The following is a 19,845-nucleotide window of genomic DNA, read 5'->3' as shown; positions in this document are numbered from 1 at the left end:
GAATCTGTAACCATCATTTTTATGTATCAAATGGCTGTGCTAGTGTACTTAATTATTCAAACACGAACTAGGTTTTCTGTAAAGGTATTTGCAGATGTGATTAACATCTGCGATCAGTTGATTAAGTAAAGGAGGTTATTTTAGGTAACGTGGATAAGTCCGATCCCATCAGTTGAAAGGCCCTAAGAACAGAATTGAGGTTCCCTGAGAAAAAAGAAATTCTGCCTGAGGACTGTCATGTCAGCTCCTGCCTGAGGTCCAGCCTGCTCTTCGGTCGGTTCGCTGTGTGGATTTCAGACTTGCCTATCTCCCCTCCGCGCTTAGACACCACGTCTTGAAAATTAATATTTACTAATAGCTCATAAGTTTATCTTCTTCTTTCATATTGCCAGCCTCAGTTTTGCTTTTGTCATCCCTTGCTTTGACTGTAGCAACAGCATGTTGCCTTAAATAATCCCTGTTTTAAGTTCACCTCATTTCTAACCACTGTTAAATGCAAGTCTTATATCTCTCCCCTACTTTAAACACTTCACTGGTTCTCATTACCTATGGGATGAAGTCCAAGTTTCTTACTGGAGCTTATATATAAGCCCCAGTAATGGGGATATATACCCATTCATGACCTAGTCTCTTAATTGGCTAATTCCTCCCACTCACACTCTGCTTAATCAGTACTGAACATAGTATTGTAACTGAACCAAAAATAAATAAATAAATAAAAATGGAGATTCTGCCGCCTGCTGTCACAAAAGCCATATACCCCTGAGGCAGTTGCTGGAACAAAAGGAAAGGTGTACTGCAGCCTGGCAGGTCCACTCTACGTTCAGGGAGACAGAAGAAAATGCACGGAGCCGGGGACATACTTGACATGCCTTTGTTAATGGGTGGGTGAGCCACACATGCTGCAAGCTGCATGTCTCTAGAGAGAAGCCCATACTGCCTTAAGTACCGGAGGCAAACAAAGCTGGCTTCCAGCCAGGAAATTATATAACATAGCATAATTCTGTGCATGCCAGCCCACTTCATGTTACAGGAACAGTTTATCAGACCCAGTCTCAAGGCTATGAGAACACAGCTTATCAGGTCCATTGAAGGTTATGGGAAAACTGCTTCCCTTAGTTACCCAGACAACTGGGTGAGGAAGCCAGACTGCCTGCATTTACCCTACAAAAAGTTTTATTCAGGTACTGCATAATCTGGAAAAATGGCAGAGTCCTGTGTCAAAACTCATCTGCTCTTTCTGCCATGAAAAACGTCCAACCATCCTCAGCATGACCAAGATAAAAGCCAGTTTCCAAAGTTCCTGCAACAATTTAAAGCACAATTTTTTTGGAACCTATAGGTAGCTACTAAGCAGTCGTAGTCCCCATCCCAGTACTTAGCTTGTTCCTGGCTACTGTCCTTCTCAGGCTTCCTCCTGGAGCCTGTGTGTGGAGCCTGCATAACCATGGGCTATACATCTGCCCAGGCTGCTTGGTCCTGTGCTCATGGGAGAGAGAGCACATGACAGCATGGGCTAATGCATCACCAAGTAGGCAAGAGAGAGTGAGAGAGATGCTCCCTCCGGGAGGCCATGGGCTACATGGCTGCTGAACCATGAGGGAAGTGCGCCCCAGAGAGCGTTTCTTTGTTTCCCTGGGATTATATTATATTAGCTTGGGTGTGGGGCAGGTCAGATTCTTTCTCAAAATTCCAATCAACTTTCCCAACTTTCCAGTGCTTTGGGTGGACCCACCTTTTCCTGGTCCCAGCCCCAATCTGATACTGGAAGGCAGGAGGAAGGCTTTTTCCACTGTCCAATTATCTTGCTATCCTTTAGCCTGCTCAGTGTAAGAACTTCCCCTGTCGTCACCTTGGCCAATGGGCAGAGACTCTCAGGCACTCCAGATAGAGTATCTACTGGTAACAGTATCTAATGCTGTATGACTTTATACATGCTGCTTCTGTGATGGAGTGATGTTTGCTCACTTTTCCCCTAGTCTGCTTGATAAGCTCTTTTTCAACCTTTGAAACCTAGTCCAGGAGCATTTGTGATCTAGCTCCCTGGCATATGTCTTCAGTTTGACTCAAATAAACTCATAAAAATTCAAAAAAGAAAAAAAAAAACAAAAACCCTAGCCCAAGGTTACAGTCTCCTGGAATTGTTTCCAAACCTCAGTGACTAGATTTCATATTTTAAATTAAAATATTAAAAATCAAAATTTGATATGTTTGAAATTCCCTACTTTATATCATTAAAAAAACAACACAAAAATTCACAGTATATATTTGGCAATAGATGAAAACAAGGATGTTTTTAGCTTATCAATTGCTTAAAAACTTAGAGCAATTTAAGATTTTTTCACATTGTGCTATAGGTCTGGCTATTTATGTCTGAACTACTTCATCCCCGTAAATTCTAGCAAGACTGAATATTTTTACAAACTTTATGGCCAAGAACTCATTAATATGTGGGAACTGAACACTAAAAGCTATACTTTGATTTCAAGTATAAGCTGAGAAACTGCCCAGAAATGAGACAAATGGCACACCACTATGAGAAACAATAAATGTTGGGGGGCGGGAAATGAATAAATGTTGGAGTCAGGAAAGGAACCCTAGTATTACAAAAAAGACAACATAAGCTGTAAATCAAAAAAATACATCCTTTGCTAAAATTATTGAGTGTGCTATGGATCATTTCTCATTATCATACATTCAAAAGAAGTCTTTATTTTAATTTCTATTCATATCATAAACTGAATTGACATTAGTTTATGTTTGAGTTGTATAAACAAATTTAATTTTTATACTTTAAAAGTGCATAAACACCAGGTTTAGGAATTGACACAATGAAAAACACCCAAAAGCCTTAAAAGATTTTTTAAAATGTCTAGACTATGACTAAATCATTTATTTCATAGCCAGAAGAAAAATCTCAAGAAAACTAATATGTATCACCAGTTCATGTGGAAATGTTGTTCCATTAGGAGAAGTACATGAACAGTATCCATTAAGAGTTTATAATTGTAGAAATATGGAAATGTGAATTTCATAATTCACATTTTGATACTGTATGCAATCGAATTTTAGGATGAGAAATTGGAAAGTTGCTGCTGTGCCCACAAATCAAAAACACACAGTTTTCTCTACCATGAAATAGATAAACTACGTTTTAAAATATACCTTATACATTGGGGCCCCCCAAAAGCTATTTTGATTTCAAACAAAAATGTAGACCATAAGCATTTAATTTTTCATGGATTGGCTCTTGTACAAAACCCTGAGGCTCCCCACTGTGTTATATACAAATGAGCAAATGTTTAGCAGAACCAAATAGGCCTCTGAACCATACGTGCCAATTACCTTGCAAAACACACTTTAGGTCCTTTCACAAAGAAAAGAAGAAATTTCTTAGAGCTGTGATGACCAATTCAGTTGGATACAGTGGAAGGATTAGGGGGGAAAGGAGATAATGTAGTATTAGGAGGAAAAAGCAGGCTCCAACCTCTGTGGCCCACAGTAATTTTTACCCTGGATCACTGTTAACTCCCTTTGACAGAAGATTAAGCGTAGGTGCAACAGGGAGCACAACCGAGAGCTAAATTCTAAATCAACTCGTAATGGATCAGGATAGACATGTGCAAAGTCACTAGCATTTTAGGTCAGCAAGGCTTAACTGTAACCTGACTGAAGGAATTAAAATAACTAAAGAAAGAATTTGTCAATCAAAAGGAGGATCATCCCTTAGCAACAGAAGCACAGACAAAGTGACAGAAAGAAAAATTTTGAGGTTTTTCAAGTGTTTCATTTGGATGGACAGTCTAATATTTTAAAATTTCAACAGGTAAAAAATAAGAAAAAATGGTGTATAAAAATTGGCTCTTTTTTAAAAGAACATGTTAATATCTGCTGGTATAGTATACACAGTTAACTTGAATGTATAACTATACTTTCCTATGGTCTAAATATAATTTCAGGATGTAAGCCCTATCAACTAGTCCAGTTCCCCTTATGTGGTTAGTTCAACTCTGTTTTCTGCGACTAGGTTCTGAAGTCTTTTCTATGGGGTTCTTTTAGATTGCTGACCCCTCCACTAGGCCCTGACCCTTATGTGTATCTGACTCACCCTCTCGTCTAGCCCTGGTTAGGCCTCTATGTCCTATTTCCTTTACTTATTCTCTTTACCTCCTCTTGTCCCATTGACATAAATTTTTCTTCCAGCCTACTCTTTTCCCTTAATTAATTAAAACTTTCAATTTTCTTTTTGATATACCTACTAATTCATACACAAGAATATTTTTAAAAAATTTACCTCCGAGTATATGTTCTTTCATCATAATCCTACCTTTGGTTTTCCAACAGCACCTCACATGGAGAAATGAGAAACCTTTCTCAGGCCTCATGCTTCTCAACACCCCCGCCCCCCACCCCCATCCCCATTCCCATCCCCAGGCTCATGGAGGGTAACCTCTTGAGTGCAACTGGGGTTAGGGGTGAGAGAGGTGACCGTGCTTGATTCTTGAACTCTGTTGAAAATTTTGGCGTCTGTGTTCATGTAGGGTTTTTTTTGTTTGTTTTATCTTTTTCTGGTTTGGGTGTCAAGGTGACCTTTCTGTAGGTTATTGCTGTCTGTGTTCCTGGTCTGGGCCAAGAAAATTCTCAGGAAGGCCTCCTCCAGTGGAGGCTGTTGCATTTCTCCGTAGCCCTGCACAGGAACACAAACTCCTGGATAGGGTGGTTCACCAAAGCTTTCAGGGTGAATTTAATGGGCTAGAAGAGGAAGATGGGAAGGAGCTAATCCAGATCCCTTCTGCGCCAAGAAACTTCTCAGCACAGTTCTTTATGCAGGCTCAGCATCAGGATCTCTGTTGAGTTCACCCTCCTCAGCACTTGTAGCAAAATGCTGAAGCTCTCCCAAAATTCAGGCCACACCCTCTAACCTTATGGGTGATTCTCTTGTGTATGCTCTTCCCAATAGCCTTAGGGAGGACTATTGAAAAGTGAGGCACAGAGGAATGAGGGGAGGATAGTTGCTCCCTTACAAACATTGTTTTCCTCCAAATGCTTCTAGCCCTCTCAATAAAGTCAAAGGGTCTATGTTTTGATAGATTTTCTGCAGCGTCTCCTTACTAAACCTCTTTGGAGTGATGGGCTATATATGGTAACTTCTTTGAACTTAAAATGGAACAGAGTCCACAGAAATCTTGGTAACTTCCTATGAGTTGTTGAGCAGGGGCGGGGCATACTATAGTAACTCCAGGTGTCTTAATCTGTTTGGGCTGCTACAACAAAAATACCAAAAACTGTTTGACTTATAAACAACAGAAATTTATTTCTCTAAGATCTGGAAGCTAGGGAGTCCAAGATCAAGGTGTTGACAGATTGGGTGCCTGATTAGGGCTCTGTTCTTGGTTTATAGCTGGCTGTCTTCTCACTGTAAAATCACATGGGATAAAGGGTTAGGGAGCTCTTTGGGGTGTTTTCTACAAGGGCACTACCACTCATGAGGGTTCCACCCTCATGACTGAAGCACCTCCCAAAGATCCTACCTTCAAGTACCTTAGGCTTTGGGATTTAATATATGAAGCTGTCGATGGTTGGGGGCACATACAAATGTTCAGTCTATAGCATCAATAGAGCAGGAAAGGACTATTTATTGGTTTTCTACATCTTCATGAGATACGTTATAACGTGCACACAAAAAACCTTGAGGCTCCTAAGGTTCTTAGGGTGAGGAGAATTGTGTCAACTTATTAGAACCATTATGGTTTCTAAATTATTCATATTTGGAAATTTTATAAATAAGCATGTATTCCTTTTATCATCATAAATAACTAATAAAGAATATTATTATTTTTAAATAACTTTGCTCTGTAATCGGAAGCTTCTTAGATTAAAGAACATCATTCAGGAGAAGTTATTCAGTCCTTGCCGGTTTGTTGTATAAGTGAATAATACATCCTGACTAGGTAGGAGAACGAAAAAATGACTGATATGCACATCTGTGAGGCCCAGTTGCCTCACTTTCTCTTTTCCCTCTCTTCCAATTTTCCTGATTTGAAGTCCCACTTTCCTTGTAACTAGTCACTTTCATCAGCGACACAGGTTTGTAAGGCTTTTCAATCTGGTAATCAAGCAACTGCCCAATATTACCCTATAGCTTAGGTGTTCAGAGTCAGCAAAAGGATGAGCCCGCTTTATTAAATGGGCTTAATTAAATAAAGAGTACATCAGATATTAAAAAGGTTCAGTTCAGTTCAGTCATAGTAAAAGTTCCAATTTTACATAAAATTCAAGGTGTGTAGAAGATTATGGTCTTTAATTGTTTGTCTCACCCCTAATCATGAATTCTGTTTATGTGCAAAATTAAAAATCAATATCAGAGGAATTCATTCTACAACTCTTGGACACTTCAGCCAAATAAAATATCAATAAATGGGTTGGAGTAGAGGAAAAACTGGAGAGATTTCTTTCAGGAGAATTGTTGCTGGTCTGTGGACCCCTACTTCTAACCCCAAGGAGTGATGTGTGTTTACGGGGTAAGATTGGCGTCGGATGTTACCATCTAATCCCTAACTTAGGACAGGAGGCCTCAAAGGAGCTACTTGGAGAATTTTAAATACAGTCCTTGCAACTGAGAGGTACAGAGCGCTGGTGCCCATCTCAGGCAGGAAGAATAATGTCCGGCTGTGAAGGGCAGGCTGACTCCCTCAGGGATATTGAAGAAGGGCCGATTGCTTTGATGGTAGAACTAGGAGAATGCAGCTACATTAAGATGGCCTGTGCTCTCAAGGTTGTTGGTGCAAGGTTATGTATGATCATTTCTGATAGAAGGGATTTAGGTCATGTGGGGGAACAGGGGAAAATTGGCTTGAGGTTAGACCTCTTCTTCAAGCCAAGTGGTCCTGTAGGAGAGTGTCAGGAGACCTTAAAAGGTAGAAACAGAAGTAAGTACCACAGTATGCCCTGCAGCTGGTGAAAGAATGATAAATGTCTCTATTCACTTTAAGGCAACTATAGGAGAGAGGTCTCCATAGAAGTGAATATTCCACAGAAGAATCAGGTTCAAACATTTGCAGACCCAGTGTATGATGGTACCAATTCATGTTAAAGCTGTCTTCTCTATTTTTTTTCTTTCCTCCTTGTTTTGTCGTACCAGGGAGATGATTTCACTCTTTCCCTACTACAGGATTCCAGCCTGAAATAGGTCCTAGGCAGGGGATAACTTATCAACACATAATAAATTGTAAAGAGATGGTGGGATTCACTTGTGAAGTTGTGTTTGATTACAGTTAGGTTTGTTTAATTCAATGGTTAAATATGTACCCACACTCTAGAGGACCCACCCAGGAGTGCCATCCCTGGAACCACTTCCTCTGCTTCATTATGGACCTACGGCAGTAAGCATCTGTTTTGATATGAGTATTACAAGAATCTGCAATTTCATTTTATGTTTACAAATTCAAATACCTTTGGGGTATGAAGTCACCATGGAAATTCACAGACATATGTATAGCTCTAAAAAGGCCAAAACGTCGCATCATGACTTAACGTCCAGCAAAGCAGTTTTTCAGGGCAGGCGTCAATGCCAGCAAAATAGAAAGTCAATTGGGTAGCTGGTATGATAAATTTTTCCTTCAGAGTCAGCTATTCCTGTAACTTGGAGAGGAGTTCTGCTGATCACACCATTCTGCTTTGGACACTAGAAACAAACTTCCTTTTGGTAGGAAGTGGAAACACATAAGTTGGATCTCCAGCCACATCTGGTCCAATCTTTGTGCCGTTTCCTGGCTTTTCCAGTCCATCACCTTAGGCCGAATCAAATAGTATTTCAAACGGTTGCGTTGCTTTGAGACAACATCCTCACTTACAGGATTGCATCACCTCGAAAGCTGCCAGCGCGGTGACGTCACGGCGTCCCCAGCGCTCACGCCCCTGAGCGGTGCTCACCGCTCGGCCTCCAGTCCAGCCAATCGCCAGGGGACGCTCTTGGTCTGAGTCTCCTTGGCAACCACTTGCTCCACCCACTCCGTCCCTTTAACCTTTAGGGTGTGCGGGCGCCGCGCTCCCCGCGCTCTTTCCCCTTTTCCCCTCCCCTTTCCTCTTGCCCTCGGCTAGCAGCTTCTGGGCCGGAAGTGAAGATGGCGGCGGGCGATCCCGGCGCGGCTTCGGCGGAGCTGGTGACCGGCTGGTGCATTTTCGGCCTCTTATTACTGGTATGGGAGGTGCTTGGAGTTTTCCCAGTGTTTAGAATGGTGGGAGAGGGGGTGGGGCCGGCCCTGGGAGAGGGGGAGGGGCCGGCCCTGCTGTTGGCCCCTCCTAGAGCGGTAGACCCTCCTCGCCCCGCCCCGCTTTTAGCTTCGACTGTGTGTGCGTCTGTGTGTGTATTGGGAGGGGGATGGCTCTGGGCGCCTGGGTCTGGGTCTGCGCTGATTACGCGGCACTGATTTGCTGCAGCTTGTGCTGTCATTTTCCTGATGACGACTAATATTGCAGGTTTCCTTACTTGAAACTCTTGCCCACATCCCAGACTTGGGTCCTGCGGCGGGTGGAGTTTGGGGAATGAGGAGACCTTTGTGGTCGAGAAGGGTGTAGTGGCCTCTGCTACTCTGTACGATGGGAGCACAAGCTAGTGGGGCAGCGGCGCCTGGTCTTTGCCAGGCCTGTGGCCGCTAGCGTTTTTAACTCAGAACGGGGGCCTTTCTGCTTCTCTTTGCTCTTGGGGTTATTCAGTCTCCAACTTTCTCAGCCCATTGTGTGCTTCTGCCTTGGTGATGTGTTGTTCCTTCTGACTTCCAGGTTTCACATTCATTTCCAGTCTATTGATAGGTGTAGAAGTCTGTGGGGCAAGCTGTAGCCCTCTTTTACTGCCAGTATCAGGGTATGTGTACTACCCTCAGGTGCCTTCTTTCCCAGCCACCTTATTCCTGCTTATCCCAGGTGCAAAACGTAGACCCTAATGACCCAGACGACCTAGTGTCTATTTTTCTACCTGTATAAAACCCTTGGGCCATTTTATTTGGGAGTTCAATTTGTCTTTCTACCCTTCCTCATTCCCACTGTTTGCTCATCGTCTTCACTCGTTACTGTTGTTGCTTTCTGTCCCAAGGTATTTTAAACACTTTTCATTATGAAACAAATAAAAACAAAATTTAAACCAAAAAAAATCTTGAACTTCTGGAAAATGACTTGTTTAATTTTACTTGTTGGATGCTATACGGTGTCTACATCCTATGTAATATGTTTTGCTAGTAAATGTTGCAGCTCTACCAGAAACTCTATCAAAAAAAAGAAAAAGTGAAAACATAAGGCTTCTCTTGCCATTTGCTTTTACAGAAAATAATACTCCCTTTACACCGGAACTTGCTTTACTCCTTTTGGTGGAGAAAATGGAAACCCTAAAGCTTGGCTGTGATCTCCAAAGCCCATCCAGTCCTATACTTGGAGAGTTCACTAGCTTTTCCAGACCACAGTATTCAGTTGCTTAAGAAGAAAACCAAGCATGTAACCAGTATTTAAACTCTAGTGGGAATATCTTGGCAGTTATCAATTAATAAACATTTCACGATGTGTAGCAGGTGTGCGGTAAGTTGTAGGAAGATGCAAAGAAAACAAAATGTGGTCTTTATGAGGACCTGAGGGTAAGTGGGAAAACAAAAATTCTTGAAATAGGTATTTTAAGTATTGAAACCAAAGTATGATTTTATAAAATAGGACTTCAAGGAATAGAGGACAATATTGGAAGAAAGTGCAGTTGAGGTACACTTTGGATAGATGAAGATGGGAAGGTATTTAAGTTGGTGATTTTTACAGCAGGAACAAAATAAAATGAGACAGGAATTGAGTTTTAAACTAGATATAGAAGTAGAAAAAAAGTAGTAATAAGGGTCACTGTTTAATTTTCTGTAAGTCTCTTTAGTTCTTGGCTCATTGGAAGAAAGCTGGATTCTTCTTTGTTTGTTTTATTTTTTTAATCTTTATTATATGTTTTGCCATTACTATTTAGTCCCCTTATACTCCCCTCCCCCCAGCAATCAGCACACTGTTGTCCGCGTCCATGAGTCCTTTTTCGTTTTTGCTCAGTTCCTCCACCCCTTAACTGCACCCTGCACCACTAGCTGTCATCTGTTCTTTATCTGAGCTGCGATGAAGAACATCTGTTCTCTGGGAGCTGGATTCTCATGTCTGCTTTTGTATTCAGTCTTTTGAGATATGTTATTTTAGTTGAATTATATGAAAAAAATTCAGTTTTAGTGAAATGTAGTTGGAAGCAGAGGAGTATTTTTTAGATAATTATGGATGTTGTTCTTTAATACAATACCAAAACTCAGTGATAGAAGCTTTTTAAAGTTAGTTGTAATATGGAATCTGAAACCCTATTGATGATCTTCTCATTTTGTTTCATTAAGATCCATTGGTCCATGTTGTACATTGGAGGGGACTTTTCACTGTGCATGGTTTTATAACATGATGCTTTTGGTCACTTAGAAAACACTGGTTCACTGAGTTATGCACATGTTCCAATATGGGTATATTTCATTGTACATTGGGTTGGCCCAAAAGGTTTTTTCTTCCTATATGATGGCTCTAGTAGTGCTTAGTTGTCTTTAACTTAATTCGAAACAATTCGTTGGATTATATTGTGACAGCTCATATCAGCGTACATTTTTAAAAAACTTAGAAAAATTGGTGAATTTTTGTGCAGCCATTTTAATATTGAAGATGGAAGAAAATATGCAACATTTTTTGCTTATTATGCTTTATTATTTCAAGAAAGGTAAAAACGCAACTGAAATGCAAAAAAAAAGATTTGTGCAGTGTATGGAGAAGGTGCTGTGACTGATTGAATGGGTCAAGTGTGGTTTGCGAAGTTTCTTGGTACTATTGACATTTTGGCCAAATAATTCTTTGCTGTGGGGCTGTCTTATGCATTGGAAGATGTTTAGCAGCACCCCTGGCCTCTGCCCGCTAGAAGCCAATAGTGGGAGACAGCTGACGTACTAAAAATATCCCAATCAGTAAAGCTATTGTTGGACATGAAAAATGTGTCTTATTTTTATGGAAAAAACTAAATGGACTTTTTGGCTAACCCAAAAGTATCAAAACTCCACATTCATTAATGTCACCACTGATCTTTTCAGAAGAAATCCCAGAAATAAGTATTGCGAAACAGTCAAGTTCAGTTTTGGTTATGTTTTCCAAAATTCTAATTTTCATTTGAAAGCTTGAATTTTGTCATTGGTAACAAAGATATTGAGTTGTTTTTCTTGAAGTGATAGGTTCCCTTTGTTCATTTCAACAAAATCTGCCAAATATCCATGTTTGAATAACCATAGTTAGTCAATTGTGTTTTCAAGTAAAAATGATGTTCCTTGCAGAGTGCTAAGCTCGGCTTCCAGCTCATTAGTATTGAGGTACCCACCTTTCCTGGAGACAGCCATTACACCTTGGTTCACAGCAGAACTTAAATACATACTTTACATTTTCCCCCCCAGATATTAAAAAGACTTAAGGGTTGAAGTTTAATAAAGTTAATTTTTATTGCTTTGTTATGCACAGTCTTAAATTCAGTTGTCTTTTTTTTTTCTTCTATGTGTAATGGTGAAGAATATAATAACTACTGGCACAGTTTGGTGCCATTATCTGGACTCATGCTCAACTTGCCAGCAATTTTACCCACCCTGGCTTGTGCACCATGGGTGCAAATATCAACATAGTGGAAAAGGCGAATGACGTTTTAGTGTTGTTACGAGAATAATTTTCAAATTGCAAATCCTCAGAAGGGGTTTTGGAACTGCCAGGGTCTGGGAACCTAACACTGAGAACTGCTGCCAGTCATCCGCTAAAGAGTCCGAACACTCGGATTGATGACCTTCGCAATCTTGGGCAACAGAGTGGGCTTCAGTTTCTTCCGCCACGTAAGCAGTTATTAGATCCGGTTCCTCCAAGCTGATAATCTATCTGTGTTTACTGTATCAAATCTGAACCCTTCTACCTCGTTTTCCCAAGATCCTCAATAATTTGGCTTAGACCACCTTTCAGATTGCATTTTCCATTATGATATAAGACAGAGTCTCCATTTCTGTAAAGCAGGTTTACTCTTGTTACTCAAAAGTAAGGGCATCACTTGGGAACTTGTTAGAAATACAAAACATAAGACTCTAGTCCTTCTGAATCGGAATTTGCAGTTTAACAAGATCCCAGGCAGGATGTGTGCTCATTAGTGTAACAAACACTATTCTCATTCCCACCTCTGCCCCAGTGGTTCTCAACCTTGACTACTCATTTAAACCACCTTAGGAGTTTTAAAAAATCCTAAAGCCCAGGCCAGCTGAATCAGAATGTCTTAGGAGGAACTGAGACTGCTCTAAACCTTTCCTTATAATTGTTAGTAAATTATATGTTAGATTCTTTTATGAACTGCTCTAAGACGTTATTTTATGTGACACTTAATAATTGTTGCTGTTTGTTAACCAGTTCCTATGGCCAGGCACTGTGCTAAAATCTTTACATCTCGTTTAATTCTTTTAACTTTCTATGAAAGTATTCTTATTCCTATTTTATAGATGAGGATTTTGGTTTATTTTATAATGTAGTAACTCCTGATAGATCTACCCCACATAAACAAAACGCTCTTTGGGGTTCCCAGTTTTAAAACTGTAAATGGATCCTGAGAGCAAAATGTTCTGGAACCTCTGGCTTAACTATTCAGTATTCTGTCTGGGTTTCTCTTTGAATCGAAATGTAGCTGCTGTTGGCAAACGACTGCCTCTGCAGTAATAACTATCACTTCAAATTTTGTAAAAGTGTGGATCTGCTTGAAAGCCAACCAAAAATTTATTGACTATTTTGTGTTAGGTGCTGCTAAGGATAGAAAGATGAGGCCTAGCTTCTATGACTTAAAAAAAGACAAAAACAAAAACAAAACAACTTGAGAAATGTTTTAAACGTGTGAATGTATTTAAAAACAAACTATTAAAATATTAACATTTTACAAAAAATAATCCCTCCTAAAGAAGTTAGTAAATAGTTAAAACAAAAGTTAAACCTAGGTATTTTTTTTTTCCCTTCAGTATCCAGGTTCTAAAGTCTATACTCCCTTCTCTATTTTTTCCTGCTGTTCTGACACCAACTGAAATGTTAGTAATATATTAGGAGTTTACATGCATAATGCTTAGTGGGAGAAGCCAGACTCAAAAAATGACATACTATGTAGTGCATTATGACATTGTAGAAAAAGCAGAAGCGATAGGGACAGGTAACAGGTAGTGGTTGTCAAGAGAAGGAGATTGAAGAGGGGATTTTTCCCTTGATGGAAGTGTTACATCTTAACTAGGGGTAGGAGAATTTGGAAGCTGTGAAACTAGTTAGGTGGATAACTGGGATACGCAGAAAGGAAGTAACAGTTGAATCTGTTGAAAGGAGTGAAAGGATAAAATAATGACGTTGTTCCAGAGTTCTTATTGAGACCTCATTGGTCTTGTCTTATTTAGACCTTGTTGAGAAGAGAGATTTTCAAGTTTGGCTCAGATTGGAATGCTTGAGCATTTAGAATCTGGAGGAGCCTCACGTTCTGATTGAATTGTTCTGGAGCAAGGGCATAAAGGTATTTAAAAAGCGCCCAGGTAGTTCTAACACGCAGCCAAGGTTGAGAATCACTGATTCAGTATCTATCTGCAATCTCCTATCGTCGAGTAGAGCAGAGGTTCTCAAAATGTAACCCCTGGACCAGCAGCAGCCTCACCTGGGAAGTTGCTACAAATGTAGATTTTCTGGCCCTACTTCGGACGTCTTGAATCTGAAAATCTGGGAGTAAAGCCCAGCAGTCTGTGCTTTTAATCAGTATTCCAGGTGATTCTGATGTTACGTGAGGTTAGAGAATCAGGAGACTGAAGTCCTATACTCTGTTAATTAGTAGAAAGGCATTAAGAGCACCTCTCTGAATGTTTTTTTTTTTCCACTGGGAAGTTCCTTGCATTGCACATGTATCTATTTTCAGTGAGCACTTTTTTTTTTTTTGTTTAATGGCCTTTAAAATTTGAATTATAGTAGAATGTGTCAGTTGCATAGCGATTATTGGCAGTTAGTCTTTGGCTGAATGCTACTGCCATAATGGGGCAGAAGTTAATATCAATTCAAGTTATAGTCTATGATGCTTCCGTTTTATATCCCCTTGAGATTGGAGAGCTCTATAGGGACAAAATATTCAAAGCTAGTTATAACTATGACATTGTGTAAAACTGTTAATTGTTACACCGTGTTCTGTGAGGATATATGCAACTGAGCACTGTTATTGTTAACTTTTACTTGTTTTTGTGTGTGTGTGTTTGCACATAAGTGGGGTTGTACTGCATTCATGAGATAGGCTTTGAAAATTATCAGTCTTATGTTTATAAGGGGTAGTGGACCTTTTTCATACATCTTTCTCACACATTGGGAACTTTCAAACACATGCTAAAATCAGCTTTAGAGAATACACAGGGCAATAACAAAGCATTTCTTTTTGTTCTATTTCAGGCTATTTTGGCATTCTGCTGGATATATGTTCGTAAATACCAAAGTCATCGGGAAAGTGAAGTTGTCTCCACCATAACAGCAATTTTTTCTCTGGCAATTGCACTTATCACATCAGCACTCCTACCAGTGGATATATTTTTGGTCTCCTACATGAAAAATCAAAATGGTACATTTAAGGTAATTCCAATTTATTCCTTTCTTATTCTCAGCAATGAAGTGTTTACGTATAGCAGTATAGTGCACATTGTGCTTTCTTGCTGTCTCTGGGAGTCAGTGGAATGGAGATGCGGCGTGGGGCTGCGAATGTGACAACTGAAATGGAAGGCTAGAAACAGACTATCGCGTGACTAGAGCTAATAATTTGAGAGCCTTCAAATGTGAAGAATGCCTTTTGTTAACCTGAAAATTTATTAATTGTAGGAGGTTTTATTTTGGTGCCTCTCATAGCTTGAAGATTATTTGACTTGGTTTGCATTAATGCACTAAATGAATAATTTAGAAGGGCTTTTGTTAGTGGCATATCAGCATCATCATCCTTACTTCATATTGACTACTTTGAGTCAGTGTGGTATAGTGAGAAGACCTCTAGGCTGGGGATGCCAAACCTGAGTTTTAGTCTTTGCTCTTAACTGTGTGGCATGTGTCTTGGCCAAGTCAGTTAACTTTTCTGTACTTTAAGTTCTCCTTTTTTGGCAGAGGGGGTTCTCATTTTTAAATGAAGGGGGTTTTGGACGGGAAGATTTCTTACTTCCCCTTTTAGTTATGTAAATTACTTTAAGTTTCTTACTAGTATAAGGTTCTATGAGGCAGGAACTGTGTCTTACTTATTTTTCTATGTCCAGTGTCTAACACACATGTAGGTACTTAAATATTTAAATGAAATATTATTTCAATTATCTCAATAAAGCATGGTTCCAGAATAAGTTCCTGAATTCAGCCAACTGGGCTTAAATAATTTGAAACTGTTATGTGGTTAGGTTTAGATATATTCTGATTTTTGTGAAAACTACAGTTATTTTCTGTAGGTCTTCATTTAGCAAGTATTTAATTGAGCACTTAGTATGTGCCAAATACTGTACGAACTAATATCTGTTGAATATTTACGATGTGTCAGATCCTGTTCTAAATGGACATATATTAGCTGCCTTTACTCTCCCAAGCAACCCTATGAGGTGGAGAGTGTTATTCATGTTTTTATGGGCAAGAAACCAAGGTTTGAGAGGTGACGCAACCTATCTACAGCTTTAAGTGCTGCAGCAAGGATTTGAAGCTCTGTGGTCTGGCTCTAGAGCTCTTGGCTCACTAGGATCTTTATCTGTATCTACAGCTTAGTTTTGTCCCTTGTATAATTATTATTTGAGTAAGAATTCGCCTACTTAAAGAAGCAAAAGTATTACGTATAAAAACTTAGAGCACTTGTTTTATTAAATGTCCCCTAAGAAGAAAATGCATAACTGTAGTCAAAGTTTTTATTTTATATATTTTTTTATGTTTTTTTAAGACTTTATTTATTTTTAGAGAGAGGGGAAGGGAGGGAGGAAGAGAGGGAGAGAAACATCAATGTGTGGTTGCCTCTCCGGTGGCCCCCACTGGGGACTTGGTCCACAACCCAGCCATGTGCCCTGACTGGGAATCGAACCAAGCGACCCTTTGGTTCGCAACCTGCGCTCAGTCCCCTGAGCTACACCACCCAGGTGTTTTATATTTTTTAAGTCTAAATGTGGCACCAATGCCCTGGCTGGTGTGGCTTAGTTGGTTGGAGCATCCCATAACTGAAGGGTTGTGGGTTTGGTTCCTAGTCAGGGCACACGCCTGAGATTTGCTGTCTGGGCAGGGGTATGGGTGGCAGCCAGTTGATGATTCCCTCTCTCATCAATGTTTCTTTTTCTCTCTTCCTCTCTCCTTTTCTTTCTCTCTAAAAGCAATGAAAAAATGTCCTTGGGTAAGGATAAAAAGAAGAGAGAAATGTGGCCGCAATACTTAGAAGGGAAAAATTCCATGTTAATGTTTTTTCTCCACTTTAAACCCTTTTTCTTTCATTATTAAGGTATTATTTATTCAGCATTGTATGTTCTCTTGTTTTTCTACTTTTCATTTACTAGTTGTCATTTACTACTTAGTTTGTTTTTAGCCAACTCAGAGCTTAGATAATGTCTCAGCCTTTCGCCCCAATACTTTTGATATTTTAAAACATCCTTTTTTTTTTTTTTTTTTGAGGGGGTGTTAGTGAAATTCCCAGATTTTTATTTGAAGCTGGCCTATGCTAACTCTCAGAGGTAGAACTGAAGGGGCTTTTCAATAACTTTTTCTCGATAGTCTGTAGAATGTATTTTCTCTAAAAGGTTATTGATGAATTCATGTGAGATGCTTAGTGAAACACAAGTGCAAGTATTTAAGAACTAGTCCTTCAGTCTTTATGCCACAATTGTAAGTTTAGAGAAACAGTATGCCACAGTGGCTTTAATGTATCTGACCGTTCTTAGTTAGGGTAAATGTGTGTGACGTTGTTTTTCATGGTGCATTATACTGCATTCTAATGTTTACAGTGTGCATGCCTTTGTCCCTAAATGGATGGATGTATTCTCTTTCTCCATTTGCACCTCAAATATTGAAGCCTCCAAATTGATTATGGACTTGCTTATAAAGGATAATTGTTTGGAAAACCCAGATGTCAGTGATAGCTGACGTTTGGCTGAGGAACTGAGAAGGTGCCCAGGATTTTCTATCAGTAGGCAGTCCACAGAATTCTCTGTTTTGTCTTAGGTATCTGCCTTCCTTGCTGTCTTTCCTCCTTTTGGCAGGGCTGCCTTGTAATGATGTTTGAGTTGTTTCCCTTGACTTTTTTCAACACATGGCACTCTGAATAATTTCAGCCAAATAATTTTTTTTGTTTCTAGTTTTTCTGTGTGTGTGTGTGAGTGAAGTAATTAACTTCATAGAAAAAAACCAAATTTAAAGACTAGAAGTCTCTAGTCTTCTAGAAGTATCTTAGTACAGTGTCTTGAATAGTTGGCCAATAACTGTGGGTAGTGATATACACAAAGTACACTAAACAAAGGAAATCAGAAATCGTTCGTATTGTGAACAAATATTCTTTATTGTATTTTTTTAAAAGATTTTATTTATTTGTTTTTAAAAAAAGGGGGAGGGAGGGAGAAAGAGAGGGAAAGAGACATCAGTGTGAGAGAGAAACATCAATTGGTTGCCTGTCACATGTGCCCCAACGGAACCACACCTGACTGGGAATCGAAGCAGTGACCTTTCGCTTTGCGAGATGATGCCCAGCGAACTGAGCCACACTGGTCAGGGCAAATATTCTTTATTTTATACAATGTGTACAATTAAAATTAGCAGTTAAAATATGGCATCAAAACATTTAATGTTTTTATAGCGAAAATGTTTGATCTTACTCTCTTGCTCTAATGATTAATCTCTTCGTGACCTGTTAGTCAGTGAGGCGATTGCACCCTTTCCTAGTGCTTCAGTCCTCCTCTCACATGGCGGTAGTTGTGTCCTGGGCACTTTCTACTTTTCATTGCATCTAAATGTATTCAGTCACTTAATGTTTATTAAGCACATACTATGTACCTGATAAATGTGAGTATTGGAAAGTAACAATGGAAACAAATGAGACTGCTGCTCTCATGGAGCTTACTGTCTGTAAAACCGGACCAAGAGCAAACTGCAAAACAAGCTAACCTCATAGTGCTAAATTCTGTGAGGAGATATAATAGACTGATGCGAGAGTGTAATTAGTTGCGGGTAATTTGGATAGGATTGAAGGCCAAATTGCTGAGGTAGGCCAGACTGCTGAGGTTACTGGAAACCTGAGTGAGGAGATGCCAGGCAGGTGAAGAGCCAGAGGGAATGCCTTTAGGGAGAAAGCATCAGCAGATGTAGAGCCTTTTTGGCAGGGATGCGGTTGGCCTGTTTGACTAAAGTATGGTGTTTGGGGTTGTGCTTTGGTACTAGCTGAGATCAATAGGAAGGTGGGGACCAGACTGTTTAGAACTTTTAAGTCATGTAATGAGTTTAGGTTTTCTTCTAACTGCAGTGTGAAATTAAAGAGGGTAAAAAAAAAGATGAAGGTATATTGGATTCGAGTGGTGCTAGTAGAGAAAAATGATTAAAATTGGTATATATTTTGGAGATAGAACTGTTTGGATTTGCTGATGGATGAGATATGGAGGGAGGAAAAATAAAATCGAAGCATTGATGCTAGGTTTTGGTACTCCGTAAAGAAATAAGGCCCTAGCTGGGTGGCTCAGTTGGCTGGAGCATCGCCCCAAACACCAAAAGGCTGTGGGTTCGATTCCCAGTCAGGGCACACACCTATCCTGCAGGTTCCATCCCCGGTTAGGACACATACTAAGGTTGCAGTTTTGAGCCTTGCTCAGAGCACGGGCAGGAGGCAACCAACCGATCAGTGTTTCTCGCTTAACGTCAGTGTTTCTTTCTCTCTTCCCCTTCCTCTCTCCCTAAAATCAATAAACATATCCTTGGGTGAAGATTAAAAAATAAAAAATAAAAATAAAAAAAGTAAAATGAAATAAATAGGGAAGCCAGGAGGAATAATAGCCCATACATGCGCATGGGCAGCTGAGGGAATATATTAAAAGAGTTGTATTTAGTGTAAGTTACCTTCAAAGTTCCTGTTACTTACATTCAAGTGGAGGTGGCAAGTTGGGAGTTGAAGCTTCAGGGAGACTTTAGGGTTGGAGAGAAGTATTTGGAAGTCATCAGCATATGGGTGTTATTTAGAGCCATGGACTGACTAGTAACTGGGGAGACGGAGCACTCAGAGAAGGTACTGGACCCTGGATTAGAGTGCTCATTACGTACAGGCCAGCTGAAGGGGAAAGGCTGTAGTCTAACAATTAGGAAGATAAACAGAAGAAGGAGGCATGTGACAATCAGGAGGAGATTGTGTTTCCCTCCTGATTGCTTTTTCGAATGATGAGAGAATGATAGCTTTTTCAAAAAGTGTTGACAAGTGAAGCAAGAGGTAGAAAAGTGGCTGTTGGCTTTGGTCAGAGGTAATGAAAGAGCATGAAAAGTAATTTCAGGGAGGCAGTGGGGTTGTCAGGTTGGAGTGGGTTAAATGTGGCCAGGGAGTGAGGAAGTAGTGAAAGGCAATGCTGATAATTTTTTGATGAGTTTTGTGTCCTAGAGGAGTGGAGAATTGGGTCAGTCAGTGTTTTTATTTGTGGTAGTTGAGTGGGGACCTCTTTGTTTAATGGAAATTACTAGAATTTGTAAACTTAAGCATTCAGTAGAGTTGGAGAAATTTTTTGAGAGCAGAGAGAAGTTATTATTGCAGGTGGAGTGTCCTTGAGAAGGCAAAGG

The 19,845-nt window shown here is 39.9% G+C and overlaps 1 protein-coding gene across 1 annotated transcript in view; it reads left to right on the top strand.

Annotated features, from left to right (window-relative positions):
• The first annotated feature begins 7,923 nt into the window (after positions 1 to 7,923).
• Positions 7,924 to 19,845, top strand: part of LMBRD1 (LMBR1 domain containing 1) — a 108,973-nt gene continuing 97,051 nt past the window's right edge. The window contains exons 1-2 of the mRNA XM_024576616.4: positions 7,924 to 8,198; positions 14,500 to 14,676. Of these exons, the coding sequence (XP_024432384.1) occupies positions 8,124 to 8,198; positions 14,500 to 14,676 (252 nt within the window). The 5' untranslated portion in view covers positions 7,924 to 8,123. The remainder of the gene's footprint in view (positions 8,199 to 14,499; positions 14,677 to 19,845) is intronic.

Source organism: Desmodus rotundus, chromosome 11, assembly GCF_022682495.2.
Source record: "Desmodus rotundus isolate HL8 chromosome 11, HLdesRot8A.1, whole genome shotgun sequence".
Lineage (NCBI taxonomy): Eukaryota > Metazoa > Chordata > Mammalia > Chiroptera > Phyllostomidae > Desmodus > Desmodus rotundus.
The sequence above is the reverse complement of the archived record's forward strand: the minus strand, read 5'-3'. Positions and strand labels throughout refer to the sequence as shown.